The 13,909-nt window shown below is 45.7% G+C and overlaps 1 protein-coding gene across 1 annotated transcript in view; it reads left to right on the top strand.

Annotated features, from left to right (window-relative positions):
- The window catches only part of LOC110523058 (gamma-aminobutyric acid receptor subunit gamma-3), a 257,745-nt gene that overhangs the window by 238,727 nt on the left and 5,109 nt on the right, over positions 1-13,909 (top strand). Inside the window, exon 7 of the mRNA XM_036978984.1 lies at positions 7,729-7,931. Within this exon, the coding sequence (XP_036834879.1) occupies positions 7,729-7,931 (203 nt within the window). The remainder of the gene's footprint in view (positions 1-7,728; positions 7,932-13,909) is intronic.

Below are 13,909 nucleotides of genomic sequence, written 5' to 3'. Positions count from 1 at the left end.
GCACATCGTTGCAACACTGTATATTTACATAATATGACATTTGACATGTCTTTATTATTTTGTAACTTCTGTGAGTGTAATGTTTACTGTTAATTATTATTATTTTATTGTTTACTTCACTTTTGTTTATCTATTTCACTTGCTTTGGCAATGTAACCTATGTTTCCCATGCCAATAAAGCCCTTTGAATTGAGATATGTGAGAAGAGAGAAGGAGAGATATGTAGAGAGGGAGTGAGTAAGAGAGGGAGGTATAGAGAGAGGGACAGAGAGAGAGAGAGAGAGGGACAGAGAGAGAGGGATAGAGAGAGGGAAGTATAGAGAGAGGGACAGCGAGAGAGGGACAGAGAGAGAGGGATAGAGAGAGGGAGGTATAGAGAGAGGGAGATAAAGAGAGAGGGAGGTATAGAGAGAGGGACAGAGAGAGAGAGGCAGGTATAGAGAGAGGGACAGCGAGAGATGGAGGTAAAGAGAGAGGGCGGTATAGCGAGACGGAGGTATAGCGAGAGGGAGGTATAGAGAGAGGGACAGAGAGAGAGAGGGACAGGGAGAGAGAGGGACAGAGAGAGAGAGGGGGGGGTATAGAGAGAGGGACAGAGAGAGAAAGGGAGGTATAGAGAGAGGGACAGAGAGAGAGAGGGAGGTATAGAGAGAGTGAGGTATAGAGAGAGGGAGGTATAGAGAGAGGGACAGAGAGAGAGGGAGGTATAGAGAGAGGGATAGAGAGAGGGACAGAGAAAGAGGGATGGAGAGACAGAGAGAAAGAAAGGGCGCGAGAGGGATAGATAGAGAGGGAGAGGGAGGGAGATGGGGGAGAGGGAGTGAGATGAGGGAGATGAGGGAGATGGGGGAGAGAGAGGGAGATGGGGGAGAGAGAGGGAGATGGGGGAGAGAGAGGGAGATGGGGGGAGAGAGAGGGAAATGGGGAGAGAGAGAGGGAGATGGGGGGAGAGAGAGGGAGATGGGGTGGAGAGAGAGGGAGATGGGGTGGAGAGAGAGGGAGATGGGGGGAGAGAGAGGGAGATGGGGGGAGAGAGAGGGAGATGGGGGGAGAGGGAGGGAGATGGGGGAGAGAGAGGGAGATGGGGAGAGAGAGGGAGATGGGGAGAGAGAGGGAGATGGGGGAGAGAGAGGGAGATGGGTGAAGAGATGGAGATGGGGGGGAGAGAGGGGGAGATGGGGGGAGAGAGGGGGAGATGGGGGGAGAGAGAGGGACATGGGGGGGGGGAGAGGGAGATGGGGGGGAGAGAGGGAGATGGGGGGAGAGAGGGAGATGGGGGGAGAGAGAGGGAGATGGGGGAGAGAGGGAGTTGGGGGAGAGGGAGATGGGGGGGAGAGAGAGGGAGATGGGGGAGAGAGAGGGAGATGGGGAGAGAGAGGGAGATGGGGAGAGAGAGGGAGATGGGGAGAGAGAGAGGGAGATGGGGGGAGAGAGAGGGAGATGGGGGGAGAGAGAGGGAGATGGGGGAGAGAGGGAGTTGGGGGAGAGAGAGGGGAGATCAAGAGAGAACAGAGTGTATGGGAGATGGAGATGAGAGAGGGAGATGGGGGAGAGAGGGAGTTGGGGGAGAGGGAGATGGGGGGGAGAGAGAGGGAGATGGGGGAGAGAGAGGGAGATGGGGAGAGAGAGGGAGATGGGGAGAGAGAGGGAGATGGGGAGAGAGAGAGGGAGATGGGGGGAGAGAGAGGGAAATGGGGAGAGAGAGAGGGAGATGGGGGGAGAGAGAGGGAGATGGGGTGGAGAGAGAGGGAGATGGGGTGGAGAGAGAGGGAGATGGGGGGAGAGAGAGGGAGATGGGGGGAGAGAGAGGGAGATGGGGGGAGAGGGAGGGAGATGGGGGAGAGAGAGGGAGATGGGGAGAGAGAGGGAGATGGGGAGAGAGAGGGAGATGGGGGAGAGAGAGGGAGATGGGTGAAGAGATGGAGATGGGGGGGAGAGAGGGGGAGATGGGGGGAGAGAGGGGGAGATGGGGGGAGAGAGAGGGACATGGGGGGGGGGGAGAGGGAGATGGGGGGGAGAGAGGGAGATGGGGGGAGAGAGGGAGATGGGGGGAGAGAGAGGGAGATGGGGGAGAGAGGGAGTTGGGGGAGAGGGAGATGGGGGGGAGAGAGAGGGAGATGGGGGAGAGAGAGGGAGATGGGGAGAGAGAGGGAGATGGGGAGAGAGAGGGAGATGGGGAGAGAGAGAGGGAGATGGGGGGAGAGAGAGGGAGATGGGGGGAGAGAGAGGGAGATGGGGGAGAGAGGGAGTTGGGGGAGAGAGAGGGGAGATCAAGAGAGAACAGAGTGTATGGGAGGTAGAGATTGTAAATTAGCAGTTTTGTTATATATATATGAAGGAATATATGAGAGCAGTCTGGGGAGGGAAGGTCTGGCAGATGAAGAGTTTTAGGAAACAGTCTGGGGAGAACAGTCTGGGGAAGCAAGGTCTGGGAGGTGAAGAGACTGTTTTATATGCAGGAAACAGTCTGGGGAGGGAAGGTCTGGGAGATGAAGAGAGAGTTTTAAATGCAAGAAACAGTCTAGAGAGGTGTCTAGAGAGGTGTCTAGAGAGGTGTCTAGAGGGGTGTCTAGAGAGGTGTCTAGAGAGGTGTCTAGAGGGTTGTCTAGAGAGGTGTCTAGAGAGGTGTCTAGAGAGGTGTCTAGAGGGGTGTCTAGAGAGGTGTCTAGAGGGGTGTCTAGAGAGATGTCTAGAGGGGTGTCTAGAGAGGTGTCTAGAGGGGTGTCTAGAGAGGTGTCTAGAGAGGTGTCTAGAGGGGTGTCTAGAGAGGTGTCTAGAGAGGTGTCTAGAGAGGTGTCTAGAGAGTGGTGATGTCTTTCCCAGTCTATAACATAATGGGCTCTATTTTAACAAACCTAACGCTGGCGGTAGTGCTATATAGATCTGGGGTTGTGTCAGCAATATTTAAGCTATTTTCACAGCTGTTATTATGAGCGCAATGGCTGGCAGTGGCGAGAAAGGTGATTGATGGTCTTTGCATTGTCATCAACTCCGATTTGTCTGTGGGCACGGAATATTCTAGTCCTGGTCCGTTGTGGATTGGTACTATATTAAATAGCATAGGCTTCATTAACGAGTGATAGCAACGGTAAACACATTTTTCCTCTATACTGTTTTGGAGTGTTGACAGTCAACATTGTTGTAATTGACTTCAACGAGTATAAGCCTTTTATGCATCACTTCTCTAATATAAAGTACCAGCCTCCAGGGAATTGTATTGTGTGTGTGTGTGTGTGATGCACGTTGTCAATAAGACAGATATGTCCTAGCCCTACTGTTGATATGGTGTTATAGGACTGAATCATTTGAAGAGCCTGTTTGGGAGGAGCATGTTTTTTGGTTACAGGACCAGAGGCGCTCTTTGGAAAATGGGGATGGATATAAGCCAAATGGAGTATGAATTGCAGGTAGGCCTATGTCTACTGAGAATAATGCAGACGTCTCACCAGCAGACCATTTAGAAACCTGTTATGGATAGGCTCCTTTGCTGAAGCACGATTCTCTGGGTCTTCCTGGGTCTGTAGCTGTATCTTACCATTATCTGGGTCTTCCTGGGTCTGTAGCTGTATCTTACCATTCTCTGGGTCTTCCTGGGTCTGTAGCTGTATCTTACCATTCTCTGGGTCTTCCTGGGTCTGTAGCTGTATCTTACCATTATCTGGGTCTTCCTGGGTCTGTAGCTGTATCTTACCATTATCTGGGTCTTCCTGGGTCTGTAGCTGTATCTTACCATTATCTGGGTCTTCCTGGGTCTGTAGCTGTATCTTACCATTATCTGGGTCTTCAAGGGTATAGGGCTGTATCTTACCATTATCTGGGTCTTCTTGGGTCTAGGGCTGTATCTTACCATTCTCTGGGTCTTCCTGGGTCTAGGGCTGTATCTTACCGTTCTCTGGGTCTTCCTGGGTCTGTAGCTGTATCTTGCCATTATCTGGGTCTTCCTGGGTCTGGGGCTGTATCTTACCATTCTCTGGGTCTTCCTGGGTCTGTAGCTGTATCTTACCATTCTCTGGGTCTGTAGCTGTATCTTACCATTCTCTGGGTCTTCCTGGGTCTGGGGCTGTATCTTACCATTCTCTGGGTCTTCCTGGGTCTGTAGCTGTATCTTACCCTTCTCTGGGTCTTCCTTGGTCTGTAGCTATATCTTACCATTCTCTGGGTCTTCCTGGGTCTAGGGCTGTATCTTACCATTCTCTGGGTCTTCCTGGGTCTGTAGCTTTATCTTACCATTCTCTGGGTCTTCCTGGGTCTGTAGCTGTATCTTACCATTCTCTGGGTCTTCCTGGGTCTGTAGCTTCATCTTACCATTCCCTGGATCTTCCTGGGACTTGGGCTGTATCTTACGATTCTCTGGGTCTTCCTGGGTCTGGGGCTGTATCTTACCATTCTCTGGGTCTTCCTGGGTCTGGGGCTGTATCTTACCATTCTCTGGATCTTCCTGGGTTTGTAGCTGTATCTTACCATTCTCTGGGTCTTCCTGGGTCTAGGGCTGTATCTTACCATTCTCTGGGTCTTCCTGGGTCTGTAGCTGTATCTTATCATTCTCTGGGTCTTCCTGGGTCTAGGGCTGTATCTTACCATTCTCTGGGTCTTCCTGGGTCTGTAGCTGTATCTTACCATTCTCTGGGTCTTCCTGGGTCTAGGGCTGTATCTTACCATTCTCTGGGTCTGGGGCTGTATCTTACCATTCTCTGGGTCTTCCTGGGTCTAGGGCTGTATCTTACCATTCTCTGGGTCTTCCTGGGTCTGTAGCTGTATCTTATCATTCTCTGGGTCTTCCTGGGTCTAGGGCTGTATCTTACCATTCTCTGGGTCTTCCTGGGTCTGTAGCTGTATCTTACCATTCTCTGGGTCTTCCTGGGTCTAGGGCTGTATCTTACCATTCTCTGGGTCTGGGGCTGTATCTTACCATTCTCTGGGTCTGGGGCTGTATCTTAATATTCTCTGGGTCTTCCTGTATAAGCCATGGTAAGCCACGATAAGGAAGACACCAGACACATTGCTGTTGAACCAGTTTTCATGAATGTAGGGAAAGGTTTTTTTTTTTTTTTACTTCTTCAGGATCGGTGTCCCTCCCACGGGACGGTTGACCTAACGTAGGCTAATGCGATTAGCATGAGGTTGTAAGTAACAAGAACATTTCCTAGGACATAAACATATCTGATGTTGGCAGAAAGCTTAAATTCTTGTTAATCTAACTGCACGGTTCAATATACAGTAACTATTACAGTGAAATAATACCATGCTATTGTTTGAGGAGAGTGCACACTTTTAAACATAAAAAGTTATTAATAAACTAATTAGGCACATTTTGGTAGAAATGCAATGGTTCATTGGATCAGTCTAACACTTTACCCACACACTCCTACCATCTAGTGGCCAAAATTTAAATTGCAGCTGGGCTTGAATAATACATTATGGCCTTTCTCTTGCATGGTTGGTTTTGTCTTTGTATTATCTTTTACCAGATCTATTGTGTTATATTCTCCTACATTCTTTTCACATTTACACAAATTACCAAAAATTGGGAAAAAAAGGGACTGATCCTTAAGAGGTATAATCAAACAAAAATGAAAACTTGTCAGAGTCTAGGTGATGTGGGTAAGGGGGAGTCAGTCGTAGGACACAGATGAGTAATAATAGTAACTTTACTCAAAAATATTCTTCCAACAAAAATCCAGAATCACATAAACGAGACAATTGACAACAATAAACACGCGCCAAACCATGATGGCTCCAGAGGGTCAAAAAGGGAAATAATTCAAACGGAATGGGAACCAGGTGTGTACAATCAAGACAAAACAAATGGAAAAAGACATGTAGATCGGTGGAGGCTAGAAAGCCGGTGACGTCAACCGCCGAACACCGCCCGAATAAGTAGAGGCACCAACTTCGGTGGAAGTCATGACAAAACTAAAAATTGTTACAGGATAATAAATATGACTAAATAAAAGTGAAGTATGTCATCTCTCGTTGCGTATAGCATAGAGGGGTTTTAAATCCACATTACAGAGCTGTATAAAATTATGTAATAGCCTATAGATAAAAAAGAGTATGTCTGCTCACTGTTTTTCTGCTGACACACTTTTAATAGGATTGTCGGTAGTTTTGACTATTGGCGAAAGGATTGGGCATCACAAAAAACAAACTATCTTAATTGAGGAGGGGAGGATATACTTGGTTTTTAATCAAATGAAACAAAATAGGAAAAAAAATGTAATTTTGTATGTTTATAAATACAAGGTTTACGGGCGCTTTGTGTCTGGATAGGCTGTGCTTCTGCTGTCAAAATCCCTGCCATCACCAACCGTTAAGACCAGCTGTCAACTGGTCTTAAATATCCCTACCAGCACACACTGAAACTGGTACTTTGGCACATGGTTTTAGGGACACACATCAGATATTGCCACCCCTCCCACCTCAGCGCAAGTAAGCTCATGTAAGATAGGTAAATTATCGATCCTGGTACTAAGGTTTGAAAGTAGAAGCCAGCGTGTGTTTGCTCTAGCTTAACGGCAGCTGAAAAAACATCCAATACGTCTGGACAGATAATATAGTGTACTGACAGATAGTTTACTGAAAGATAGTGTACTGAAAGATAGTGTACTGAAAGATAGTGTACTGACAGATAGTGTACTGAAAGATAGTGCACTGGTAAGATAGTGTACTGAAAGATAGTGTACTGAAAGATAGTGTACTGAAAGATAGTGTACTGAAAGATAGTTTACTGGTAAGATAGTGTACTGAAAGATAGTGTACTGGTAAGATAGTGTGCTGCAAGATAGTGTACTGAAAGATAGTGTACTGGTAAGATAGTGTACTGAAATATAGTGTACTGACAGATAGTGTACTGGTAAGATAGTGTACTGGTAAGATACTGTACTGAAAGATAGTGTACTGAAAGATAGTGTACTGAAACATAATGTACTGAAAGATAGTGTACTGAAAGATAGTGTACTGGTAAGAAAATGTACTGAAAGATAGTGTAATGGTAAGATAGTGTACTGAAAGATAGTGTACTGAAAGATAGTGTACTGGTAAGATACTGTATTGAAAGATAGTGTACTGGTAAGATAATGTACTGAACGATAGTGTACTGAAAGATAGTGTACTGGTAAGATAGTGTACTGAAAGATAGTGTACTGACAGATAGTGTACTGGTAAGATACTGTATTGAAAGATAGTGTACTGGTAAGATAGTGTACTGAAACATACTGTACTGAAAGATAGTGTACTGGTAAGATACTTTATTGAAAGGTTGTATCCTGAAAGATAGTGTACTGAAAGATAGTGTACTGGTAAGATAGTGTACTGAAAGATGGTGTACTGGTAAGATGCTGTACTGAAAGATAGTGTACTGGTAAGATAGTGTACTGAAAGATAGTGTACTGCTAAGATAGTGTACTGGTAAGATACTGTATTGAAAGATAGTGTACTGGTAAGATAATGTACTGAAAGATAGTGTACTGAAAGATAGTGTACTGGTAAGATACTGTATTGAAAGATAGTGTACTGGTAAGATAATGTACTGAAAGATAGTGTCCTGAAAGATAGTGTACTGAAAGATAGTGTACTGGTAAGAGACTGTACTGAAAGATAGTGTACTGGTAAGATGCTGTACTGATACTGTACTGAAAGAAACTGTATTGAAAGGCTGTGGAGAAAGTTGGTGTTGAATTTACAGTACAGCAACCAGAAACAGAACTGAAACATCTCTTTCCTATCCAGGGATAACTACGGTGTTGACCATGACCACTCTGAGCACAGTGGCAAGGACGTCACTTCCCAGGGTTTCCTACGTGACGGCCATGGACCTCTTCGTCACTGTGTGTTTCCTGTTTGTGTTCGCTGCGTTGATGGAGTATGCCACACTCAACTACTATTCATACGGTGCCAGCCCAAGACCCAGACCACGGAACACCCAGAGAATGGTAAGATAGAGCCACAGCCCAAGACCCAGACCACGGAACACCCAGAGAATGGAAAGATAGAGCCGCAACCCTAAACCCAGGAAGACCCAGACCACGGAACACCCAGAGAATGGTAAGATACAGCTACAGAGCCAGGAAGACCCAGAGAATGGTAAGATACAGCTACAGAACCAAGAAGACCCAGAGAATGGTAAGATACAGCAGACCCAGGAAGACCCAGAAAATGGTAAGATACAGCCCTAGACCCAAGAAGACCCAGAGAATGGTAAGATACAGCTACAGAACCAGGAAGACCCAGAGAATGGTAAGATACAGCTACAGACCCAGGAAGACCCAGAGAATGGTAAGATACAGCTACAGAACCAGGAAGACCCAGAGAATGGTAAGATACAGCTACAGACCCAGGAAGACCCAGAGAATGGTAAGATACAGCTACAGACCCAGGAAGACCCAGAGAATGGTAAGATACAGCTACAGACCCAGGAAGGCCCAGAGAATGGTAAGATACAGCTACAGACCCAGGAAGACCCAGAGAATGGTAAGATACAGCTACAGACCCAGGAAGGCCCAGAGAATGGTAAGATACAGCCACAGACCCAGGAAGACCCAGAGAATGGTAAGATACAGCTACAGACCCAGGAAGGCCCAGAGAATGGTAAGATACAGCTACAGAACCAGGAAGACCCAGAGAATGGTAAGATACAGCCCTAGACCCAGGAAGACCCAGAGAATGGTAAGATACAGCTACAGACCCAGGAAAACCCAGATAATGGTAAGATACAGCTACAGAACCAGGAAGGCCCAGAGAATGGTAAGATAAAGGAGACCCAGGGAAACATTTGTGACTGCAGTGAAAACCTTTGTTTACATGAATGCATGGTTAATTGTGTCCCAAAAACAGTTCTGCCCCTGTATTAGTAATATTACAATGATAAGGTTAATACTATATATTAGTCAGAGCCCACCCTCCTTCATTATTAATACTATATATTAGTCAGAGCCCTCCCTCCTTCATTATTAATACTATATATTAGTCAGAGCCTGGTCCGCCCTCCCTCCTTCATTATTAATACTATATATTAGTCAGAGCCCTTCCTCCTTCATTATTAATACTATATATTAGTCAGAGCCCTCCCTCCTTCATTATTAATACTATGTATTAGTCAGAGACCTCCCTCCTTCATTATTAATACTATATATTAGTCAGAGCCTGGTCCGGACTCCCTCCTTCATTATTAATACTATATATTAGTCAGAGCCCTCCCTCCTTCATTACTAATACTATATATTAGTCAGAGCCTGGTCTGCCCTCCCTCCATTATTAATACTATATATTAGTCAGAGCATGATCCGCCCTCCCTCCTTCATTATTAATACTATATATTAGTCAGAGCCCTCCCTCCTTCATTATTAATACTATATATTAGTCAGAGCCTGGTCTGCCCTCCCTCCTTCATTATTAATACTATATATTAGTCAGAGCATGATCCGCCCTCCCTCCTTCATTATTAATACTATACATTAGTCAGAGCCCTCCCTCCTTCATTACTAATACTATATATTAGTCAGAGCCTGGTCTGCCCTCCCTCCTTCATTATTAATACTATATATTAGTCAGAGCCCTCCCTCCTTCATTATAAATACTCTATATTAGTCAGAACCTGGTCTGCCCTCCCTCCTTCATTATTAATACTATATATTAGTCAGAGCCCTTCCTCCTTCATAACTAATACTATATATTAGTCAGAGCCTGGTGTGCCCTCCTTCGTTATTAACACTCTATATTAGTCAGAGCCTGGTCTGCCCTCCCTCCTTCATTACTAATACTATATATTAGTCAGAGCCCCCCCTCCTTTATTATTAATACTATATTTATATATGAAAAGGTTATTTTAGGAACCTCTGCGGTATATTTTTACATTTGTACAGCGGCCTTCTAAAGTCACCTAAATTATTTCTTTCTTGATTGGCTGTGTTCTAACAGAGGCTCTGTTATGTTACTGGACATCTCTGAGCTGTTTTATGGTGTTACTTGACATATCTGAGCTGTTTAGGGTGTTGCTGGACATCTCTGAGCTGTTTGGGGTGTTTCTGGACATCTCTGAAGCTGGTTTAGGGTGTTACTGGACATCTCTGAGCTGTTTTAGGGGTGTTACTGGACATCTCTGAGCTGTTTTAGGGTGTTACTGGACATCTCTGAGGTGTTTAGGGTGTTACTGGACATCTCTGAGCTGTTTTAGGGTGTTACTGGACATCTCTGAAGCTGTTTTAGGGTGTTACTGGACATCTCTGAGCTGTTTAGGGTGTTACTGGACATCTCTGAGCTGTTTTAGGGTGTTACTGGACATCTCTGAGCTGTTTAGGGTGTTACTGGACATCTCTGAGCTGTTTTAGGGGTGTTACTGGACATCTCTGAGCTGTTTTAGGGTGTTACTGGACATCTCTGAGCTGTTTAGGGTGTTACTGGACATCTCTGAGCTGTTTTAGGGTGTTACTGGACATCTCTGAGCTGTTTTAGGGTGTTACTGGACATCTCTGAGCTGTTTAGGGTGTTGCTGGACATCTCTGAGCTGTTTTATGGTGTTACTGGACATATCTGAGCTGTTTAGGGTGTTGCTGGACATCTCTGAGCTGTTTAGGGTGTTTCTGGACATCTCTGAAGCTGGTTTAGGGTGTTACTGGACATCTCTGAGCTGTTTTAGGGGTGTTACTGGACATCTCTGAGCTGTTTTAGGGTGTTACTGGACATCTCTGAGGTGTTTAGGGTGTTACTGGACATCTCTGAGCTGTTTTAGGGTGTTACTGGACATCTCTGAAGCTGTTTTAGGGTGTTACTGGACATCTCTGAGCTGTTTAGGGTGTTACTGGACATCTCTGAGCTGTTTTAGGGTGTTACTGGACATCTCTGAGCTGTTTAGGGTGTTACTGGACATCTCTGAGCTGTTTTAGGGGTGTTACTGGACATCTCTGAGCTGTTTTAGGGTGTTACTGGACATCTCTGAGCTGTTTAGGGTGTTACTGGACCTCTCTGAGCTGTTTTAGGGTGTTACTGGACATCTCTGAGCTGTTTTAGGGTGTTACTGGACATCTCTGAGCTGTTTAGGGTGTTACTGGACATCTCTGAGCTGTTTTAGGGTGTTACTGGACATCTCTGAAGCTGTTTTAGGGTGTTACTGGACATCTCTGAGCTGTTTTAGGGGTGTTACTGGACATCTCTGAGCTGTTTTAGGGTGTTACTGGACATCTCTGAGCTGTTTTAGGGTGTTACTGGACATCTCTGAAGCTGTTTTAGGGTGTTACTGGACATCTCTGAGCTGTTTAGGGTGTTACTGGACATCTCTGAGCTGTTTTAGGGTGTTACTGGACATCTCTGAGCTGTTTAGGGTGTTACTGGACATCTCTGAGCTGTTTTAGGGTGTTACTGGACATCTCTGAAGCTGTTTTAGGGTGTTACTGGACATCTCTGAGCTGTTTAGGTGTTACTGGACATCTCTGAGCTGTTTTAGGGTGTTACTGAACATTTCTGAAGCTGATTTAGGGTGTTACTGGACATCTCTGAAGCTGTTTTAGGGTGTTACTGGACATCTCTGAAGCTGTTTTAGGGTGTTACTAGATATCTCTGAAGCTTGTTTAGGGTGTTACTGGACATCTCTGAAGCTGGTTTAGGGTGTTACTGGACATCTCTGAAGCTGTTTTAGGGTGTTACTGGACATCTCTGAAGCTGGTTTAGGGTGTTACTGGACATCTCTGAAGCTGGTTTAGGGTGTTACTGGACATCTCTGAGCTGTTTTAGGGTGTTACTGGACATCTCTGAGCTGTTTTAGGGTGTTACTGGACATCTCTGAGCTGTTTTAGGGTGTTACTGGACATCTCTGAGCTGTTTAGGGTGTTACTGGACATCTCTGAGCTGTTTTAGGGTGTTACTGGACATCTCTGAAGCTGTATTAGGGTGTTACTGGACATCTCTGAGCTGTTTTAGGGGTGTTACTGGACATCTCTGAGCTGTTTTAGGGTGTTACTGGACATCTCTGAGCTGTTTTAGGGGTGTTACTGGACATCTCTGAGCTGTTTTATGGTGTTACTGGACATCTCTGAGCTGTTTAGGTGTTACTGGACATCTCTGAGCTGTTTTAGGGTGTTACTGGACATCTCTGAAGCTGATTTAGGGTGTTACTGGACATCTCTGAAGCTGTTTTAGGGTGTTACTGGACATCTCTGAAGCTGTTTTAGGGTGTTACTAGATATCTCTGAAGCTGGTTTAGGGTGTTACTGGACATCTCTGAAGCTGGTTTAGGGTGTTACTGGACATCTCTGAAGCTGTTTTAGGGTGTTACTGGACATCTCTGAAGCTGGTTTAGGGTGTTACTGGACATCTCTGAAGCTGGTTTAGGGTGTTACTGGACATCTCTGAGCTGTTTTAGGGTGTTACTGGACATCTCTGAGCTGTTTTAGGGTGTTACTGGACATCTCTGAGCTGTTTAGGGTGTTACTGGACATCTCTGAGCTGTTTTAGAGTGTTACGGGACATCTCTGAAGCTGTTTTAGGGTGTTACTGGACATCTCTGAGCTGTTTAGGTGTTACTGGACATCTCTGAGCTGTTTTAGGGTGTTACTGGACATCTCTGAAGCTGATTTAGGGTGTTACTGGACATCTCTGAAGCTGTTTTAGGGTGTTACTGGACATCTCTGAAGCTGTTTTAGGGTGTTACTGGACATCTCTGAAGCTGGTTTAGGGTGTTACTGGACATCTCTGAAGCTGGTTTAGGGTGTTACTGGACATCTCTGAAGCTGTTTTAGGGTGTTACTGGACATCTCTGAAGCTGGTTTAGGGTGTTACTGGACATCTCTGAAGCTGTTTTAGGGTGTTACTGGACATCTCTGAAGCTGGTTTAGGGTGTTACTGGACATCTCTGAAGCTGGTTTAGGGTGTAACTGGACATATCTGAAGCTGTTTTAGGGTGTTAGTGGACATCTAAGCTCTGTCTGATATTGATAGGATCTGTGTTGCTGCTCAGCTCTGTCTGATATTGACAGGGTCTGTTTTGCTGCTCAGCTCTGTCTGATATTGATAGGGTCTGTGTTGCTGCTCAGCTCTGTCTGATATTGATAGATGTATGTGATACGCCCTCCTCTTTAAGCCTGTGAATGAGGTCAGAGATGTGGAGACCTGGGTGCGTCCCAAATAAAACCCTGTTCCTTACGTCATCCACTACTTTTGACCAGAGCCCTATGGGTTCCCCTATGAGCCCTATGGGTTTCTCTATGGGTTTCCGTATGAGCCCTATGGGTTTCTCTATGGGTTTCCCTATGAGCCCTATGGGTTTCTCTATGAGTTTCTCTATGAGCCCTATGGGTTTCTCTATGGGTTTCCCTATGAGCCGTATGGGTTTCTCTATGGGTTTCCCTATGAGCCCTATGGGTTTCTCTATGGGTTTCCTTATGAGCCCTATGGTTTTCTCTATGGGTTTCTCTATGGGTTTCTCTCTGGGTTTCCCTATGAGCCCTATGGGTTTCCCTATGAGCCATATGGGTTTCACTATGGGTTTCTCTATGGGTTTCCCTATGAGCCCTATGGGTTTCTCTATGGGTTTCCCTATGAGCACTATGGGATTCTCTATGGGTTTCTTTATGGGTTTCCTTATGGGTTTCCCTAAGTGTTCCTCTATGGGTTTCTCTATGGGTTTCCCTATGAGCCCTATGGGTTTCTCTATGGGTTCCCCTATGAGCCCTATGGGTTCCTCTATGGGTTTCTCTATGGGTTCCTCTATTGGTTTCTCTATGGGTTTCCCTATGAGCCCTATGGGTTTCCCTGTGAACCCTATGGGTTCCTCTATGGGTTTCTCTATGGGTTTCCCTATGAGCCATATGGGTTTCACTATGGGTTTCCCTATGAGCCCTATGGGTTTCTCTATGGGTTTCCCTATGAGCACTATGGGATTCTCTATGGGTTTCTTTATGGGTTTCCTTATGGGTTTCCC

Source organism: Oncorhynchus mykiss, chromosome 5, assembly GCF_013265735.2.
Source record: "Oncorhynchus mykiss isolate Arlee chromosome 5, USDA_OmykA_1.1, whole genome shotgun sequence".
NCBI lineage: Eukaryota > Metazoa > Chordata > Actinopteri > Salmoniformes > Salmonidae > Oncorhynchus > Oncorhynchus mykiss.
The sequence above is the reverse complement of the archived record's forward strand: the minus strand, read 5'-3'. Positions and strand labels throughout refer to the sequence as shown.